This window comes from Tenrec ecaudatus, chromosome 17, assembly GCF_050624435.1.
Source record: "Tenrec ecaudatus isolate mTenEca1 chromosome 17, mTenEca1.hap1, whole genome shotgun sequence".
NCBI lineage: Eukaryota > Metazoa > Chordata > Mammalia > Afrosoricida > Tenrecidae > Tenrec > Tenrec ecaudatus.
The window spans coordinates 19,037,335-19,055,146 of NC_134546.1; the positions used below are offsets into that span (position 1 = coordinate 19,037,335).

At 42.8% G+C, this 17,812-nt stretch overlaps 1 protein-coding gene across 1 annotated transcript in view; it reads left to right on the forward strand.

The window, feature by feature from the left end:
• The window catches only part of BABAM2 (BRISC and BRCA1 A complex member 2), a 547,594-nt gene that overhangs the window by 178,087 nt on the left and 351,695 nt on the right, over positions 1–17,812 (forward strand). The window contains exon 5 of the mRNA XM_075535418.1: positions 9,776–9,970. Within this exon, the coding sequence (XP_075391533.1) occupies positions 9,776–9,970 (195 nt within the window). The remainder of the gene's footprint in view (positions 1–9,775; positions 9,971–17,812) is intronic.

Here is a 17,812-nt window from a genome sequence, read left to right on the forward strand (position 1 = left end):
TCCTTGTGACCCGTCTGTAAGGGGTGTCCAATTGTCTGCAGATGGGCTTTGATATGATTTTTTGTTCTGGGTCTTTGATATGATATGATTTTTTGTTCTGGGTCTTTGATGCCTGACACCTGATCCTATCAATACCTGATGATCACACAGACTGGTATGCTTCTTCCATGTGGGCTTTGTTGCTTCTCAGCTAAATGGCCGCTTGTTTATCATCAAGCCTTTAATACCCCAGCCTCTATATCTTTTGATAGTCGGGCACCATCAACTTTCTTCACCACATTTGCTTATGCACTCATTTTGTCTTCAGCGATCATGTCGGGAAGGTGAGCATCACAGAATACTAGATTATTAGAACAAAATGTTCTTGCGTTGTGGGAGGACTTAGTAGAGAGAGGCCCAATGTCCATCTGCTACCTTAATACTTAACATATAAACATAAGTACATGGATCTATTTCCCTATCATTATATATAAATATGTTTACATATGTACATGCCTGTGTTTAGGCCTCTATAAATGTCCTTTGCCTCCTTGTTCTTTCCACTATTTCCTTTTACTTTCCTCTTGTCCACTATCATGTTCGCTGTTCATTTGGTTTCAGTAATTCCTCTTGGTTTCATTGCCTTTGATTAAGCCGCAGCAAGCATCTAACTCCCTTTTCTCCAACTAGTTTAGATCACTTGTTGTTCCCTTGTCCCTGGGTTGGTTGACACCCTTCCTTTCTCCTGCCTCCCCCTCTCCCAAGTCCTCCGGGAACTGTAGGTACCGTTGTTTTCTCCTTGGGATTGTTTATCCCGCCTATCTTTTCCAGATAGACATGCAGAGACAATAATCAGCACAAAAATAAGACAAAGCCAGACAAAGGAACAAAGGAAGACAAACAAAAAATCCCCCCCCCCAAAAAACAACAACAATAAAAACAAAAACCAGTGACAAAAAAGGAGAAACCTATAAATAGTTCTAGGTCTGTTGTTGACCTTCAGGAGTGTTTTCCAGTAGAGTCTGAAGGGGTGCCTCACTCTGGCTCCAAAGCCTATTTTTGGAATTCCCTCAGGACTTTATTGCTTTGCTCCCCTTGCTGCTCTGTTGCATGCCCTCAGTGTTTCATTCCAGGGCTTTAAACTTTGTCAGCAAAGGACCATCGACTTGAATGATCTTTCATCCTGATTTAAATAAATTGGCTCTGTGCTTGAGATCAGGGGGCAGAAATTAGAATTCTTAACTTAATGTTTGAAAGACTCTTGAAGACATTTTCTAGTGAAAATGGAAACCCTAACAAAGTGTTTGCTTTAACTAAGTGATTGCAGTTAATTTCTTGTAAAGAAACACAGAAGCACATATTAACTTAAAATAAGCTTACACTGTTGTTTCTTGTAGTACAGCCAGGAAAAACAGTAACAAGCTGTCTCCTTTAAAATCTTATCCCTGGATGAGATTCGAGCAACCTGGAAAATTTAAATACATCCACAGGAAAAACAATCTGAATTACATTAGAAATAACATTTGCTAAATTCTCTCCTGCCCTTGCAATGTGATCTGTTATTCTCAGGATCTGAGTAGCATTGATTGAGGCGGGTGCTATCAGTGACTCAGGTAAGTAGCAACATCCATTGTAGGCCACAGCTAGTCTGGACCCACAAACAGACTTGTTATGTTTTGGAATCACTAATTGAATTTAGGTCTACATTTGGCATCTTACACAAAAGTGAACTTAATACTTATCAATACTTTTCTGAGTAGCAATAGCTAAATGCTTGAGTTGGCCTCAAAGAGATTGATTTTTGTATCTAAAGGTATCACCTTGAAGTTGTATGGGTAAAGATAATATCTTAGAGAAGAAGTAGACTGGATTTTATGATTATTCAGTCTAGTACTTTCTAAAGGACTATTGTTTAGTAATTTTACTGATTCTAGCCTTTTATACATATCGTGGAAGAGATACTGTTTCTATTCCCTAACCAGGTACACATTTAAAGGAGAATAAAGGCTAAGGCAGGATTGTTTTCTTCAGAGGGTATTCTTCATACTTTTCAGTTCTGTTCCATAAGAAGGAGTTTCCAAGAGAGATAAGAATCTGCTTATTTTCATCCTCTTAATAAGAAATGAAGACTGGGCCAAGAAATTTGGCTTGAGATTCTTTCTCTTCATTGTTCTGTCTGTCTGCCTGTCTGTGTATTCATTCATCCATCCATCCCTGGTGGCAGAGTGGTTATGTGTTGGGCTGCTAACCCCAAAGTATCAGCAGTTCTAAGCTACCAGTTGTCCTGTGGGAGAAAGATGAGGCTTTCGACTCCCATAAAGAGATACAGTCTGGGAAACTCACAGGGGCTGTTCCACCCTGTCCTCTAGTGTGGCTGGAAGTTGGAGTCAACGTGCTGAGTCAAAGCTGACACCATGTCAAGGAATGTTTTAGTTTATCTATTGCTAGCTTCAAAGAAGCAGAAGTGAGGAAACAGCTGGGTGAGTCACTCACTTACCACTCACTCGCTCAATAAATTCAGGAAAGTTGGTTATTGGTTCAGAGTCAAGTCAGAACCTTGGAGAGCGCTTGGTAAAGCAGGTGCAGAACCACAGCCAGAACTTTCAATTACTGGCCCCAAACCAGCTAGAGGTTTTTTTTTTTTTTTTTAGAGAAAATCACTAAAGCCCACATCACTTTGTACAATGTTGTCAAGATAGGCTTAGTTTTGAGAAGACAAATCCATTTCAATCTAAGCGCACGTGGCATATTTGTAGACAAAGTTGATGATTTGAGGCTAAAGCCTTAAAAACTGGAGGAAATGCTTTGCTTCAGGACATCGTAATGGTCTTCAGCATCTCAGACCATTTTAAAATGCTGGGTTCCTCTTAGCCAGGCTTCATCCGCATGATGAAGATGATCACAAACAGGGTGGAGGAACCTAAGATTTCCCGGAAGCAATATCAAGGAGTGTGAATATGCATGAGGAAGGTGATGGAACAATTATTGGCTCATTAATATGATACCTCTTAGAGGCATATTAGACATGAGCCTTTTTGGAAAAAAATTCAAATGACATCATAAATAAAACATCAACAAAAACAAAACGAAAAGCCAAATGATCAGAAAACTAGAGTAAGTAAGAAAGAAAGAAGCAGGAGGCTTTAGGGAGTCTGAGTGCTTTCTTTCAGTCTACTTTTGGATCCTGACATGGCCACAGACGCAGGATGCCCGCATCTCATTTTGCTGTAGGGCCTTTGATTTGCTTGTCAGACACAGTCCCTGTCGCGTTCTTAGAAGACCCTTACTGATCGATATTAATTCCAGCAACCAGCGTATATTGGTTATCACCTTAGCTATTCATTTGAATGTCAGAGATTCACGTTTCTTCTAATTGGCTTACCCACAATCTTTTGAATTTTAAAAGATTGTAATTAACTTCTTGAAACACCATGGCAACAATCTTAGGTTACATAGGCTCTGCTTAGAAGGGTGAACAAAATTAACAGATTTGGAAATAAATCTAACTGAAACAAAGCTTCACTGTTTAATTTTTCAACTTACCAGTATTTGCTTCTGTAAGTACACTACCGTTTGTTATGGGGAAAAATACAGCTATGATGTTGTCTTCTCTTCAATTCACACTATTTTATTTTTAATAGTTGAGAGTCTTTTCAAGGATAAAATCCCAAAGCATTACATATATGTTAACTCAAGCATTAAGGGATATGATTGGGAGTGCCATTTTGTCTTTTTTTTTTAATGCAGCTGGACTATAACTTTATGGGAGGGAGAGTTGGCTAGGCTTGTGTAGCATCATTTGTGTTGCTGAAATAAAGGTATTTTCAATCAAGAAGTCATTGATCTTGCAGAAATTCTACTATACAACTTCTGCTTTGTTTCCATCACCAAATCTATATTTTCCAACCATTGTTTCTCCCTCTTTGTTTCCAACTTTGCATTCTAAACACCGGCAATTACCAGCACATCTTTATAGCATGTTTGATCAATTTTAGACTGAAGACATTGGTTAGAATTCATTTTCTGCTTCATTAGCTTTAATGGTTTGTGCATAAATTTGAATAATAGCTGCATTGACTTTATTCCTTTATTGTGTACAGGTTGCACTGTACAGCAAGCTAGAACTTGAAATGTTCTTTTTGACGATGAATATAGCACTGTGGAACACCAGTCCTCTTGAATATGTCATTCCTGGCATAGTAAACCATAGGACTTTCTCATGCACGATGGCCAATACCAGTCTATTTCAGCTTACTAATGTATAGGATATCAATCTTTATATGGTCCATTTTATTTTAGATAACTTCCAATTTTCTTTTATTCATATTCATATATTCCCAATTCCAGTTGTTAATAGATGTTTGCAGTTGTTTCTTCTCAGTTTCAGTCATGCCCCATCAAGTGAAAGTTCTAAAGACTTTATTCCAGCTACATCCTTATGGTTCCTCAGTCATGGTTTTCGGTGCCTTCTCTTCTGAGGGACTCATATTCTCCCCTCAGTCTGACTGCTCTTCTGCAGGTCATGAGGTGTTCATTGTCTAACTCCTCAGAAGCAGGCAGTCACGTTGCTTCTTCATAATCTGTTCTTGCCCTGGGCATTTGAAATGCCAGTGACATAGCTCTCAGTATCAAAGCCACACAGAGCCAACACAGTGGTATCTGTGATATGATACGAGCTGTCCATCTACAGGGAAATCCAGTCAATGAAATAACTATTCAGATTCATGCACCAACCCCTAAAGCAATTGATGCAGAAACTGAAGAATTTTAACCTATGTCTTCAGTCTGAAATTGATCAAGCTTACAATCAAGGTACATTGATCTTTATTGGCTATTGCAATGCAAAGTTTGAAGAGGAAGAAACAATAATTGGAAAATGTGGTCTCGAGGATAGAAACGAACTGTTGGGCAAGTGATCAAGAGCATACCTTAGATGAACCCAATTAAAGGAGAATCGGGATGGGGGGTAGGACCCAGGTACCGGTGATTCCATGGTGAGTGCTAAGAGCCACCACTCTGAAACCTAACCTTCTGCCATGAACTTCTGCCTTCTCTCCAGCCTTCTCAAAGAAATGGTTGCTGGTTTCTCTTCCAGATCCCGTATTCTTCCAGCTCTTAGTGCTGCTCCCAAGGAAATTATTCTTGTTTACCTAGCCTCCTCCCCCAGCTTCTGAACTCATACCATCGGTCTGTAGGACCTACTATTCTCATTTGGTTGCTGTTATCTCGAGATTCCTCAATCATTGCCCTTATAGCTTGGAAGTTTTAGCAAATGGCTTATTGTATTACTCTTGTACTTTGTAATACTCAATATTGTATTATTCTCAGTATCATTCTTGTCATGATTCTAAGTGATTTCAATATCACTATAAATGATCCTCCCAATCCTCTGGCCTCTCAGTCCCTGATTTCCTGTCCATTAGTGTCCTTGTCCTTCATTCTTCCTCAGCCACATACACACTGTGGTGCACCAGAGCTTGTGAGTACACTCTGCAAATCATCTCATCAGCTCCGTCCCTAACGTTCCATTCTCTGCCTGTACCTATTGCTTTTCCAACTCATTCTTTGTAGTATCTCACTTGGACCTGCCGTGTATTGATTCCACCACCTTATACTACCCCTAATTGCCCTTATCAACTTCTTTCACTTTTCACTTGACTTTGATGCCCTGATCCATTATTACAATCATCCTTATACAAACCCTCTCAGATGCCATGTCCTTTTTTTCCTCTATTGTATTTACCCGGCAAAGCCCTAACACCATAAAATCCAATGCGTTCTCTTCTCTCTGAAGATGACTTTCCCATTTCCCAGGAAAAAATGTACGCAATCAGAAGAGAACTGCCACAAACTCTCATCACATAAGGCCTGCACTCGCCTTATTTTATTGGTCTTCGTCCTATTTCCATGATTAGACTCTCTGGGCTCATTCTCGTGCCGACCCTCCTGGGGATCCCATTCATACTCATTGTCTTCTCTCCTGGTATGGCCTTCTCTTTCTCCATTACATCATCAGCTTCACCCCTTCTCTACAGACATTTTCCTATCAGGTCACAAACATCCGAAGAAAACTTTCCGTTTATACTACAGTCCCCTTTGGCTAAAGTTTGACAGGTCATCTGTAATTTTTTCTACGTGTTATTTTGTGAATGAACTCTTGGCATTTAAGGTTTCATTCCATCATAATTATAGCACTAATGGGCATTATTGTGATCTGTATCTCACTAGTTCCAGCGATCAATTGTCAGGTCTCCACTTTGTCTTATCACTAGTATTTGACACAGTTGTCCACTTCTTTGTCCTCCAAAGACTTCCTTCACTTGACTTCTGGGATGCATGCTCTACTTTTTCAGTTGCATTTGTCACTGTCTGTGTTTGCTTATTATTTATTTTGGCCCACTAAAGCCCTGGTGGTGTAGTGGAATAGGCATGGATTGCTAGCTACAAGGTTGACACAGATTTACCAGAGAGAGATGAGACCCTGCTCCCGTAAAGCTTTAGCCTTGGAGACGCTAGAGGTCAGTTTAACTGTCTCCTCAAGGGTTCCCACTAGGAGTTGTAGTCAGCCCTAAGTTGGTCGGCTGATGGGTAAGCTTCTTGAGACCAGGGATTGGCTTGCTTCTTAACTGCTTAGAATAGTAGCTGGCGCATAATGGAAATGTCATAACCATTTGTTACGTGAATGAAAGTGAGCTTAACAACTATTATGTGCGTGTCATTCCCAGCTGCTTTCTGCGTCCTAGGGTTTCACAGCCCCTGTCCTCTTCTTTTACCCAACCACCACGCCTTGTCTAATTGTATCGAATCCCTCCCCCCCCCCCCCCCCCCGCCACAGCCCCACCCCCGCCCCTTGGTGTTTCTACAGCCCGGCATTCCTAGCTCTTAGGTGAAGCCATCACCAATATGCTTGTGTTTCTGTGGGGAGCTAGTATTTCTAAAGCATTTATTTATATCTGGTATTTCAGTTACAGATGGTCTGTGGGTACGAGTTGAATGTCTTTAGCATATAATGCTGAACTTATAAAAGAATAAGAAACAAATTAAGACTTCCAGGCTAAATTTATAGTTTTCTAAGATATTTAGGTTTCTTGTTTTCTTACTATCCTGCTTGACTCTTTCTGTCTCTGCCTACTCGTGATGGGATTCCTCCTGGATATTTTGCGAGGATTTTTATAAGGCAGAAGAAATCCCCGGGAGTGAGAGACTCTTTTCACTCCAGCCTTGGGTTTATAGCTCATGGGGAGTAGTCTGTTCTTAGATTTTGATCAAGCCTTTCCTTTACATGGATGTATGAACATGAAACTTGATTTGCATCGAGGCTCATTTTTTATTAATTAGGATTGAATACATATATCATTCCATATTTCAATCACGTTGGGTAGAATTGTACAATTGCTACACAATCAGTTTACAAACATTCTTTTCTACATGGATTCCTTGATGTCGTCTCCCTTTCACCCTACCACCACCACCACTGTATCCCTCCCCCCTTATTCTATATCTCATTGTATAGCTCATGTACAATTTCATTTTTTCCATTGTTGGGATTTAGGACATACAATATATCATATTTTGACCAGGTCAAGTAGAATTGTACAATTGCTACCACTATCAGTTTCCAACTGTCCTTCTACAGGGACTCTTTGACAGTGTCTCTCTTTTACCCCACTGTACCCCCCAATCCCCAAACTCCTTATTTTACTTGCTGTTCCTTATAGGTTCATCAGCCCTGGGTTTCATAAACTGAAACACAGAAAAGCATATAATACTTCAAGAGGGTGGCCTCCATGGACATAACACCTCTGATATACACTGTACTATGAACAAACAAAAACTACACAAAACAATAAAAACCAAAACTTTGGGAAGTCAGATCAGGTCCAGCTTGCATCATAGGAAGGATCTGCTGACAACGTCTTCGCGGTGCAGGTCAGATTTATGCCTTTGACCAGCTATACTCCTCCCCCAAGCACTCCTAGTTTAGTGACCACTTTTCTCCCACCCTCAGGTTCAGATAGGAGTAGTTCTCCAGAGCCTTATTTCCTATGTCATTCCACAAGGGAATCTTGGGCTCCCACTGCCATTCATCGTCTTCTGCACACTATATTCCCACAGTTTAGGTTCTGATAGTGATTCCTCCTTCGACTTCAGATGATATGGATTCCAATCCTTCAGTGACTGATGATGATGGTGTGCTTCTTCCATGTGGACTTAGTTGACAGCTCACATGGGTGGCTGCTTGTTTGGAAACAAGCCTTTAAGACCCCAGGTGGTATTTTATCTGCTGTCTGGGCCCCATCTTCTTTGGCACATTTTGCTTTAGCACCCATCTCTTCTGTGTTCCCTTCCTGAGGGCGAGGTGTGAGCAGGACCATGATGTAAGTACTAATTGTTCTTAAATTGGAGCTAGGATTTAATGCAACCCCAAACCCATTCCTGGATCTAACTAAGCTTTTTTTTTTTCCTTTTAATTTGCTATAACTTGGGAGTTTTATATATATATATATATATATATATATATAAAACTTGGTAGTTAATACATATATCATTCCATAGTTTAACCACATCAAACAGAATTGTACAATTGATTCCATAATCAGTCTCTAAACATATTTTTCCTTCCTGTACTTCTTGATACCATCTCGCTTTTATTTCCCCTACCCCCTACCCCTCTCTACCCCAAACCCTTGTTCTGTTTGCTTTCACTATAGGCTCAAGGCCCCTGGGTTTCAAAAACAATTAACACAACTTCAAGAGGTTGACCCCCAGTGGCAACACACCTCTGAGATGCACCCTAATATGAATAAGCATAAGCAAAATAAGCAGAATGTCTGTCACAAGAGCTGGAATAAGATGGTTCTTCATACAGCTTATAAAGTGTTGTCATAGCAAGACCTTGTTTGTCCGCCAACCCACAGTACACCACTCTTGGTACCGCTGTCTCGGCTTCCTCAGACACCATGTGTTTCCCGGCTTAAGTCCTCAGGTTACAAGTGTGTCTGAGGTAGAGGCCAGTTCACCCAGTGGCGTTCCCGTACAAAGTCTCACCGATGCAGCCTCTGGAGCATGCTGTGTGCCCTGAAGCTCCCAGATTCAGTGTTCCAGTGTCCCACGGCACCTAGCCTCGGTTCCCCATACCCCTGGGTACCCTAGTTCAATGTTGTTCATCTGCTGCATGCCACTAAAGACACTCCCTACCTACTGTTCCCCAAAGCATCATCCCCACCATCTTCCCTTCCCTCGCTCCCTCCCCTCAACAGACAGGTACCTGTGTTCACTCTTCCCTCTCCTGTGCTGCCCCTCCCACCACTAAGCCTCATCCATCTGACAGAGCCATGTCCCTCTCCAGGGGACCTCACCCCAGATCCACATGGCAACCAGTCAGTAGACAGCACCCTCCCCCCAAACCCCCCTCCCCCCATACCCCTCCTCCCCCTCCCAGTCCCCCATTTCCCCGACCATTTGATCCCAGCTGTTTTGAGATGCCCACCTATACTATACTTACCTGGAGCAGATGGCCCTGCTGGGGCTCTTGACCAGGCTGGCTGGTCCCTGGCCAGAAGACTGGATGCCCTGCAAGTTTTAGCCTGTGCCCATGCTGCTACTTGCTCTTACAGCTGTGCACTCATGCACCATTGGCCCTTTTGTGCTTGACTAACTTCATGCCGCATAATGTCTTCTCCACCCCTCCACAGCTGGAGGCGTTTGATGGTTTCATTGCTGTGTTTTAGGGATGCACAGTACTCCGTTGCAGACAGTCCCTTTTGACTGGGCTTTTTATTGGTGGCCCCTGCAGAACCTTGCTTCGTGGAATCCGTCAGATCCGGAGTGCCTCTTGCTTGTGGTGAAGGAACTCGTGCAACAATATCACCAATTCCAGTGCAGCCGCCTCCACGAGAGCTCCCGCCTCATGTTTGAATACCAGACCTTGCTGGAGGAGCCGCAGTATGGAGAAAACATGGAGGTTTACGCCGGGAAGAAAAACAGCTGGGTGAGTAGTGTGTTTTGTTTTTTTTTAAGAATGGGAAAAACTTCATCTATAATAAAATAATTGATTCAGATGACCACTTAGAGTCAGTCCTAGCCATTTCCTTAGATAAACACCACTTAGGTAGCCTATGTATTTGATCATAATTTAGTGTTTGAAGGAACTTGTGTTTCTTAACAGTAACCTGGGAACTGTGTCTCAGATGTTCATCAGGCCAGGGCCTCGCCTGAGAACTTGCAGGTGAAACAAGTTCTCACATAGATTCTGATGCAGATGACCCACTGGAGGTAGGAATCCTCCCTCTCAGTAAGCGCTAAATGTCTCCCGTTGAGAAGAGAGGTCAGTAATCCCAGAGGCAGCTAGGTTATGTGGAGGCTTTTATGATTCTTTCCACTGTGTGGTCCTTTTGAAAGGCAAGTCAGATAACAATCCCTTCTCTGCTCAGACCTTCTTTCTTATGCATCTCTTATTAGCAAGCGCCATCCTCTCCAATTTCTGTAAAATCCCAAATCCCTCATGTAGATTAAAAGCCCAGTATGATCCCTATCTCAGCCACCCTCCTCTCATTCAGCTCTCATCACAGGGCAGCCTTGTCCTGCAGGCACCGGGTGTGTCCTGCCTTAGGATCTTGGCAAAGCTTTCTCTGTTGTGTGGTGTTTCCCTCAGACTTCTGCATTGACCCTTCCTCCTGCAAGTTATTTTTCATATGTCGTCTTCAGATTGGTGCCCATGTTGACACCTCTTCCTTTTTTAGACAACTCTTTTTGCAGTGTGATTCACATACCGTAAATTCACCCATTTAAGTATACGGGTCCATGATTTTTAGCAAATTTACTGAGTTGTGAAAATACCCTTACTCTCAACTTTAGGACAGTTCCATCATTCCAGTAATACCCCCTCATGCCTTGTACAGCTAATGTCTGTTCCCACCTCCACCCGTACTTCAAAACTCACTGCCAACCCGTCATTTCCAACTCGTGGTGACCCTACAGAGCAGAGTAGAATTGCCCTTGTGGGTTTCGGAGGTCAAATCTTTACCGAAGTAGGAAGCTTCATCTTTCTCCTGTGGAGCGGCTGGTCATTTCGAACTGTTGACCCTGCAGTTAGCAGCCCATGGTGACCCACCAGCCTGCCATGGCTGCTTGTACGACCCTCCAGCCACAGGCAAGCGCTAATCTACTTTTTGTCAATATACTTGCTTTTCTGGATATTTCTTATAGATGAAACCATAAGTTATGTGGCCCTTTCTGTATGGGATTAAGCTTTCCCTGACATAATGTTTTGAAGGTTTATGAGTGCACCCCATGTTATTTCTCTGTTCTCGAGTTAATGGGGATTCAGATTGTTTCCATTTTCTCGTTACTATAATTAATGCTGTCATGTATTTTTATGTGCAAGTGTTTGTAATCCCCCCTTTTAAAATTGCAACTTGAATGACTCTCAACTGTTAACTTGCTGTACATTTTTAAAACTTCTGTCTAACATATTGTATAATTTACCTATTAGCTTTCTCCAAAGGGGATTCAAAAGTTAGTAGGAAAATTCCATGATCTTTTATTGCACTTGTCTGGAAACTTCTTGAAGTCCCTGTGTTAGACTGGGTTGACTAGAGAAACAGATCCAGTGACTCTCAGAGAACTTTATATCAAAGAGCAATTGTATATTGGGAAAACATCCCAGCCCAATCCAGATCAAGTCCATAAGTGTGATATTAGCCCATAACACTGATACTAGTCCTTAACTTCCTCTTCAGACTCACATGGCCACATGAAATAATGCAGAATTCAGGAAGAGCCTACAGGCCAGTGGATGCAAAGTCTTGTGGATCCAATGGCTGTGGAACACCTCAATGCTGGTGCGGGTCTCTGTGTGGCTCTTCCAGCTCTCTGGGTGTGGCTCCTCAACAAGGTTCCACGTGGCTTGTCAACAGGAGGGTGAAAGAAGAGGGAGAGGGAAGGGCTGGGCAAGAGAGAGAGAGAGACATCAACCTCTTCTGAGGGCAGAATCAAGAGCAAGGAAGTTCCTAGAATTGTCATGGGAAGGTCATGCCCACAAGGAGGCATCATCAGGCTGCGACCCAATTCCCAGGCTAGACGCCACCCCATTCACTTTTAATAGGCTCAAGTTGACACGCGATTATGTAACCACCACAGCCCCCTTGTATTACAACATAAAAGAATTAACTCAGAAATTAGCAACTTTAAACAACATTGATTGTGACTTGGCTGTGACCCAGGTGTTGGCTAGGCATTAATCATCTCAAGGTGTGACCCAGAAGGATCCCCTTCTAAGTTTGCTCCTGCAGTTGGGTTGTCGGCAGGACTTGGTTCCCTGTGTGCCGTTGGACGGGGGCCTCGGTTAGTGCTGCCTTGGTCTCAGAGCCAGCCCTCAGTTTCTTGTCATGTGTGACTCGTTACCAGAACTGGCCTCCTCTGGAGGGTAGCTGGCTTCACGAGCGTCAACAGAGAGCAAGAGAGAGTTTTTATAACCGAGGCTTGGAAGTGACATCCCATTAGTTTGTCTGTTAGTTGGGTTCAGCCCACACACAAGGAGGGCAGTTCCATAAAAGTGAGTGCTAGGGATCACGGGAGCCATTTAGAAGTAGCCTATCACAAATATTTGTTGTGTTTATTGTTTCTGTCTCTGTACACTGGCATGTAACATTCCAGGAGGACCTGGATCTTTGTTTGCTGATATATCTGAAACACCTAGAACAGTGCCTATCAGGTCACTGATAGTCCGTATCAGGTAATAAACTTAAAATTAAGCACCGGCTGAGTGTAGGCACCCCTCTGTGGGTCCATCTGTGTTTGATTTCCTTTCATCTGACTTTTCTTAGGCTAAATATGCTCCTCCCCACTTTATATCTCACTTGTTCTTAAGCATATGACTTCCAACTTCTAATTAATGATTAATGCCTTTGAATCCCTAGGGCTGAAATGTATCTTTGTTATAAATACATTTTTTGTTTGTTTAGCTCAAGATTTTAACCTACTGGTTGTTTTTTAGACTAAAACCTTTTCGGAGGAAAACTTTGTTGAACTCAGGTCATGTCCCATATGAAGGTAATTGTAGATTCACTGCTTGGTGACCTGGTGTTACTGTCAGTGCTCATGCACTCACATGAAAACACTGGTCACTGTCAGACTGCTTGGTCTTTAGTTTCCAGGATTTGCTCCCCTACTCTCTGTCCCACTTTTAATATTTGAGACTGAATTTTAATATTTCCAGTTTTATAGTATTTTTCTGATCTAAGCATGACTAGAATTATATTCGGTGACTCAGCTAATATTTAAACTGAGTTCATGTAGGTGTAATAGTTTAAATTCATTTAAAGCAAGTGGGCAGTCTGTATATACTGCATTAAATAAAGCTTTATAAGTAATGTTTTTTATTTATGAAACCTATTACTGCAGTTCTGATCCCAGTATATCTTTTTTGATATTGGATGATTTGTAAGCATTGGGACCATGGTCTTGCAGTAGATTTCGAGGTTTCAAACAAATTAAAACTTGGCATCAGATTTTAGGAATAAGTTTAAACACTGCAAATAGCATCCAGATTCAAGCCAAGGACCTATGTAATAAAGGTAAGACCGTAGCAGCAAGAACCCAAATCCAACCAAACCCATTGCGGGTGAGTTGGTGACTCTCCAAGACAGAGTAGAGCGATTACCTGGGGCTCCCGAGACCGTACATCTCTACTGAAACAGCAGGCCTCATCTGAGAAGAGCTGGTGGGTTTGAACTGCTGCACTTACAGGTAGTAGATTATTACTTAATTGACTGCACCACCCAGGGTTTCTCTAGCAGAGAGAGAGAGAGAGAGGCGCTTTCAACCATTTTAAAAATGAGGAACTGTATGTATTTTCTATGGTTACTATAGCAAACTGCCCTCAGGTGCTCACACAGTCAATGCCATTGAGTTGATGCCAACTCAGTGTGACCCTGTAGGACAGGGTGGGACTACCCCTGTGCATTTCTAAGACTGTAACTGTTTATGGGAGGAGAAAGCCCTGACTTTCTCTCACAGAGCAGCTAGTGGTTTCGGATTGCCAACCTTGCTGATTACAACCCAGGGTATAACCATTACACTACCAGACTGAAAGCCCTCATGAAATCTGCCTTAATTTCTGTAAGCATCTCTGGTGAGTTGTTTGTTTTCCTGTGGGGAAACCATTACCCACGTGCCACAGGGTGCTGCTGGTGAACACACAACTCTGAAGGCGGCATGGGAAGGAGTGGTGCTTCACCGGAGACCCTCTGCCTGGCTCTGCCTGGAAGGCCACCCTCATCTTGGTGGTTTGTAAACAACACAGATTTATTATCTTATACTTCTGGAGATAAAAAAGTCTGAAACAAGTCTCACTGGGCTTAAAGTCAGGAGTGTGCAGTGCTGCCTTACTTCCGGAGGCTCTAGGGGAGAATTTATCTCCTTTTCGAGACAATCCCCTTTCCTTGGCTTGTAGGCCTTTTCCACATCTTCTCAAGCCTGGAGGATTGTCCAGAGTCAGCCCCAGACCCTTTAATGCTGCCCTCTCTCTGGTTTACTCTTCTATCATCCTCTGCTGGTCCATGGTTCAAACCCACCAGTCTCTCCTCAGGAGAAAGATGAGGCTGTTTGCTCTGGTAAAACTTTATAGCCTCTGAAACCTAGGTAAGGTAGTTAAGAATTCGAAGTGACCTGATGGAGGTGGGTTTAGTTTGGTACTTTTATTGGCCCCACCCAATAGTCCAGCCTAATCTCTATTTTAAGATCAATTGGCAAGCAGCCTTAATTCCATCTGCAACCGCAATTCCACCTTGCCATGTAACCTTAGCAAGCAAAGATGGCGAGCTTCTCTCATACTTTGGACATGTTGTCAAGAGAGACCAGGCTCTGGAGATGGTCATTATACTGGGTAAGATGAAGGGGCAGCCACAGTGGTGAAACAATGGGCTCAAGCACAGGATCGCTTGGGAGAACGGCATAGGAACTGGGCGGTGTTTCGTTCTGTTGTACAGAGGGTCACTGTGAGTCAGAACCAAGCTAATGGCACCTAACAGCAAACAACAACAACAACATGTCACCTAACATGGTTCTGGGTTCTGGGGATTAGGAGCATGGCCATCTTTTGGACAGGCGATTATGTAACCAGCAGACTCTGTAGGTTAGAGCTAATCTGAGAGTGTAAGTAGAGAACTGATGGTTAAGTATATATGTGGGCCTGGTAGAAGGATGAGGAGGGTAAGTAGAACCAGAAAGGATCAGAGAGAGAAAGGATAAGATAATCTGATAAGATGGAAGATGAGGAGCCTTTTGAAATTCTCTCAGTAAAGAGAGGCTTTAAAACAGGCTTAAGAACTATAAAAAAAATATGTTTTTAAAACAGGCTTAAGAAATGTCAAAAAGGATGTTTCAGTGAATTCTGCTGGGCACTGCACTCCGTCTGTGGGTGGCATCAAAGTACATTCAGTGGAGGAACATTGTGGCCTGTATGTAGAACATACTATGTATTTGAGATATGAGCCACTCATCTCTACTGCCTTTAAATTAGGCCTTTGTTGTCTCTTTCCCTGAGAACAGGGATGGGTGAACTGCATTTAAACTACCTGTTCTAAGTAAATCTTTACTGGAAGTCAGCCCCACCTCCCCACCCCACAGTTGTTTACATATTGCCTGTGGCTGCTTCTGTGCTATCGTGACAGCCTTGAGTGAGTAGCCCTGCCCCAGATCTCTCTGCCCACAAAGCCTGCAGTATTCCCTAGCTGACTCTTTACAGTCAGTTTGCTGACCTCTGGCTTCCAGGCTCCTAACTCACCTCACTGTTATCAGACTTGCTGCCTTTGATCTCGACTTTATGTTCCCCGTGTTAATCTCTCCAAGTGCATCCTATGAGATCGTAGTTTGGAAAGTGGGGAGACCGCTAAGGTCCTGCCACTAACAAGCTATGGGATAGTGCTAAATTACTTAACATTTTTAGAATCTTTTAGTTTACTTTTCCTTGCTTATCCAGAACTGGGCCGGGCAGCTTCTCCTCTGAAGTCCAGTGGCTGTACGATTGCACCACGCACTGCCCTTTGTTGGCTGTGACTTTGGGCAAATGACTTAATCTTTCTTGACTGTACCTTCTTCTTGGTACAGTGGGAATACGGCAGGAGGCTATTGTGAGGATTGAGTGTTGTCATCTTTGAGAGCGCTTAGAAGGGTGTCAGCATGTGGTAACCACTCGGTGAACGTCAGCAGTGCTCTTGCTGTTGTACCTGACGTCTGTATCAGTCTTCTTATGGGGTCAGCAGCCAGCTCGAACACACTGACCCTGCAGATGGTCACAGCACCTTTTTAGGTGTTCTCAAATCCTCCTTTTCCAGGTCTCCCTTGTGTTTCTTGAGGCCCCTTCAAGTGTTTGCTAATCTCCACACATCTCTTCCACTTGCCACATCATTGCCCATCAAGTTCCTTTACCTTCATAAAGTGCCTCCACTCGCCGTGTTTCCCCGTGGCCTCATTTAGCCCAGGTCCCCTTCTCCTGTGCTTGAGCACATTGCTATCATCCCAACCGAGGGGAGATTGCCAATTCTACTCTCATCTTCTCCACTAAGAAGGGTGGATTGAAACCCAAGGAAATGAAAAGATAATCTAACGTAGAAGCCAAAAACAAGCAACATAAAGACTTCTGGATGAAATCCTACGTGGAGTTTGGTGAAGTGTCACCAGAGAAGCCCTCTCCATTTGACATTAGAGAATACAAGTTCTCTCTCAGGGGATTGCAGATGCGTGCACACGAGCCGTCCGAGACGGTCTCTCTTTGAGACTGCTGTAGTGTTCATTAGGTGAAGGCTTATAGAGCAGATCCTTTGGGTCTCGAGACATTCTCTTTGAGAAATTACAGAAAAACACCGAGAGTCTACTGTGGAAAGTAAAAGCATTCTGGACATTTTAAAAAGAACTTGCCTATCAGTTCTTTTAAAAACTTATTTTTTACTTGTAATAGCTTTATTGGCATGTAATTCACGTACCATATAATTCAATAGTTCGATCATAATAAGAAGAGCTGTGCAGTCATTAGTACAATCCATTTTAGCACACTTTCTTCTGCCTGTCAGTTCTTTAAAAAAGATTTATAAACTTAGAAACCAGAGTGCAATAGTCAGCAGAGCAACAACTGGGTAACCAGGAAACAATCATGCCAAATTTGTCTTACCTTTCGTAAAAAGGGACTATATAGACTTAAAATGATGTCACTTAGGTAAAGCATGTGTGTTAGGCTAGATTGTCTAGAGAAATAAACAAGTGATATATATATATATATATATATATATATATATACGAAAGAACTTTATATCAAGAAGTAATCTTATATCAAGGAGTCCCAGCCCCATCCTACTCATGTGGACGAAGGCAGATGATGCAGGGAGACGAGTGTGGCGGGACACAGAGCTCAGAGGCTGGCTCTCAGGGTCCTCAGCAGTGCGCATGAGGCCTCCCTGGAGGGAACCCCAGCAGGATGAACAAGAAGGGCCTGTTCCAGGAGAAGCCCCCTGGCTGTCTTACAGAAAAGGCCACCCCCCAGGGAGACGTTGATTGATAGGCTGGACTTGATTGATAGGCTGGATTCCACCCCTACCTGCACACAAGTGCTTATTGATATGCAAACGCTAACCGCCACAACATGGGCCATTTTCTTTGTTTTCCATTGGCAGCTTGTTCTTTCCTTGTCTGTTTGAACCTCAAGAATAATCACACCCAAATGATTCAATTAGATATAAATTTTGTCAGCCATTAGTCAGTCCCTTGTTAAACATCACAGGGTATATCTTGCCCATTGTTTTACTAGGGCATGCTTTTCCCCCCTTTTGGCATAGAA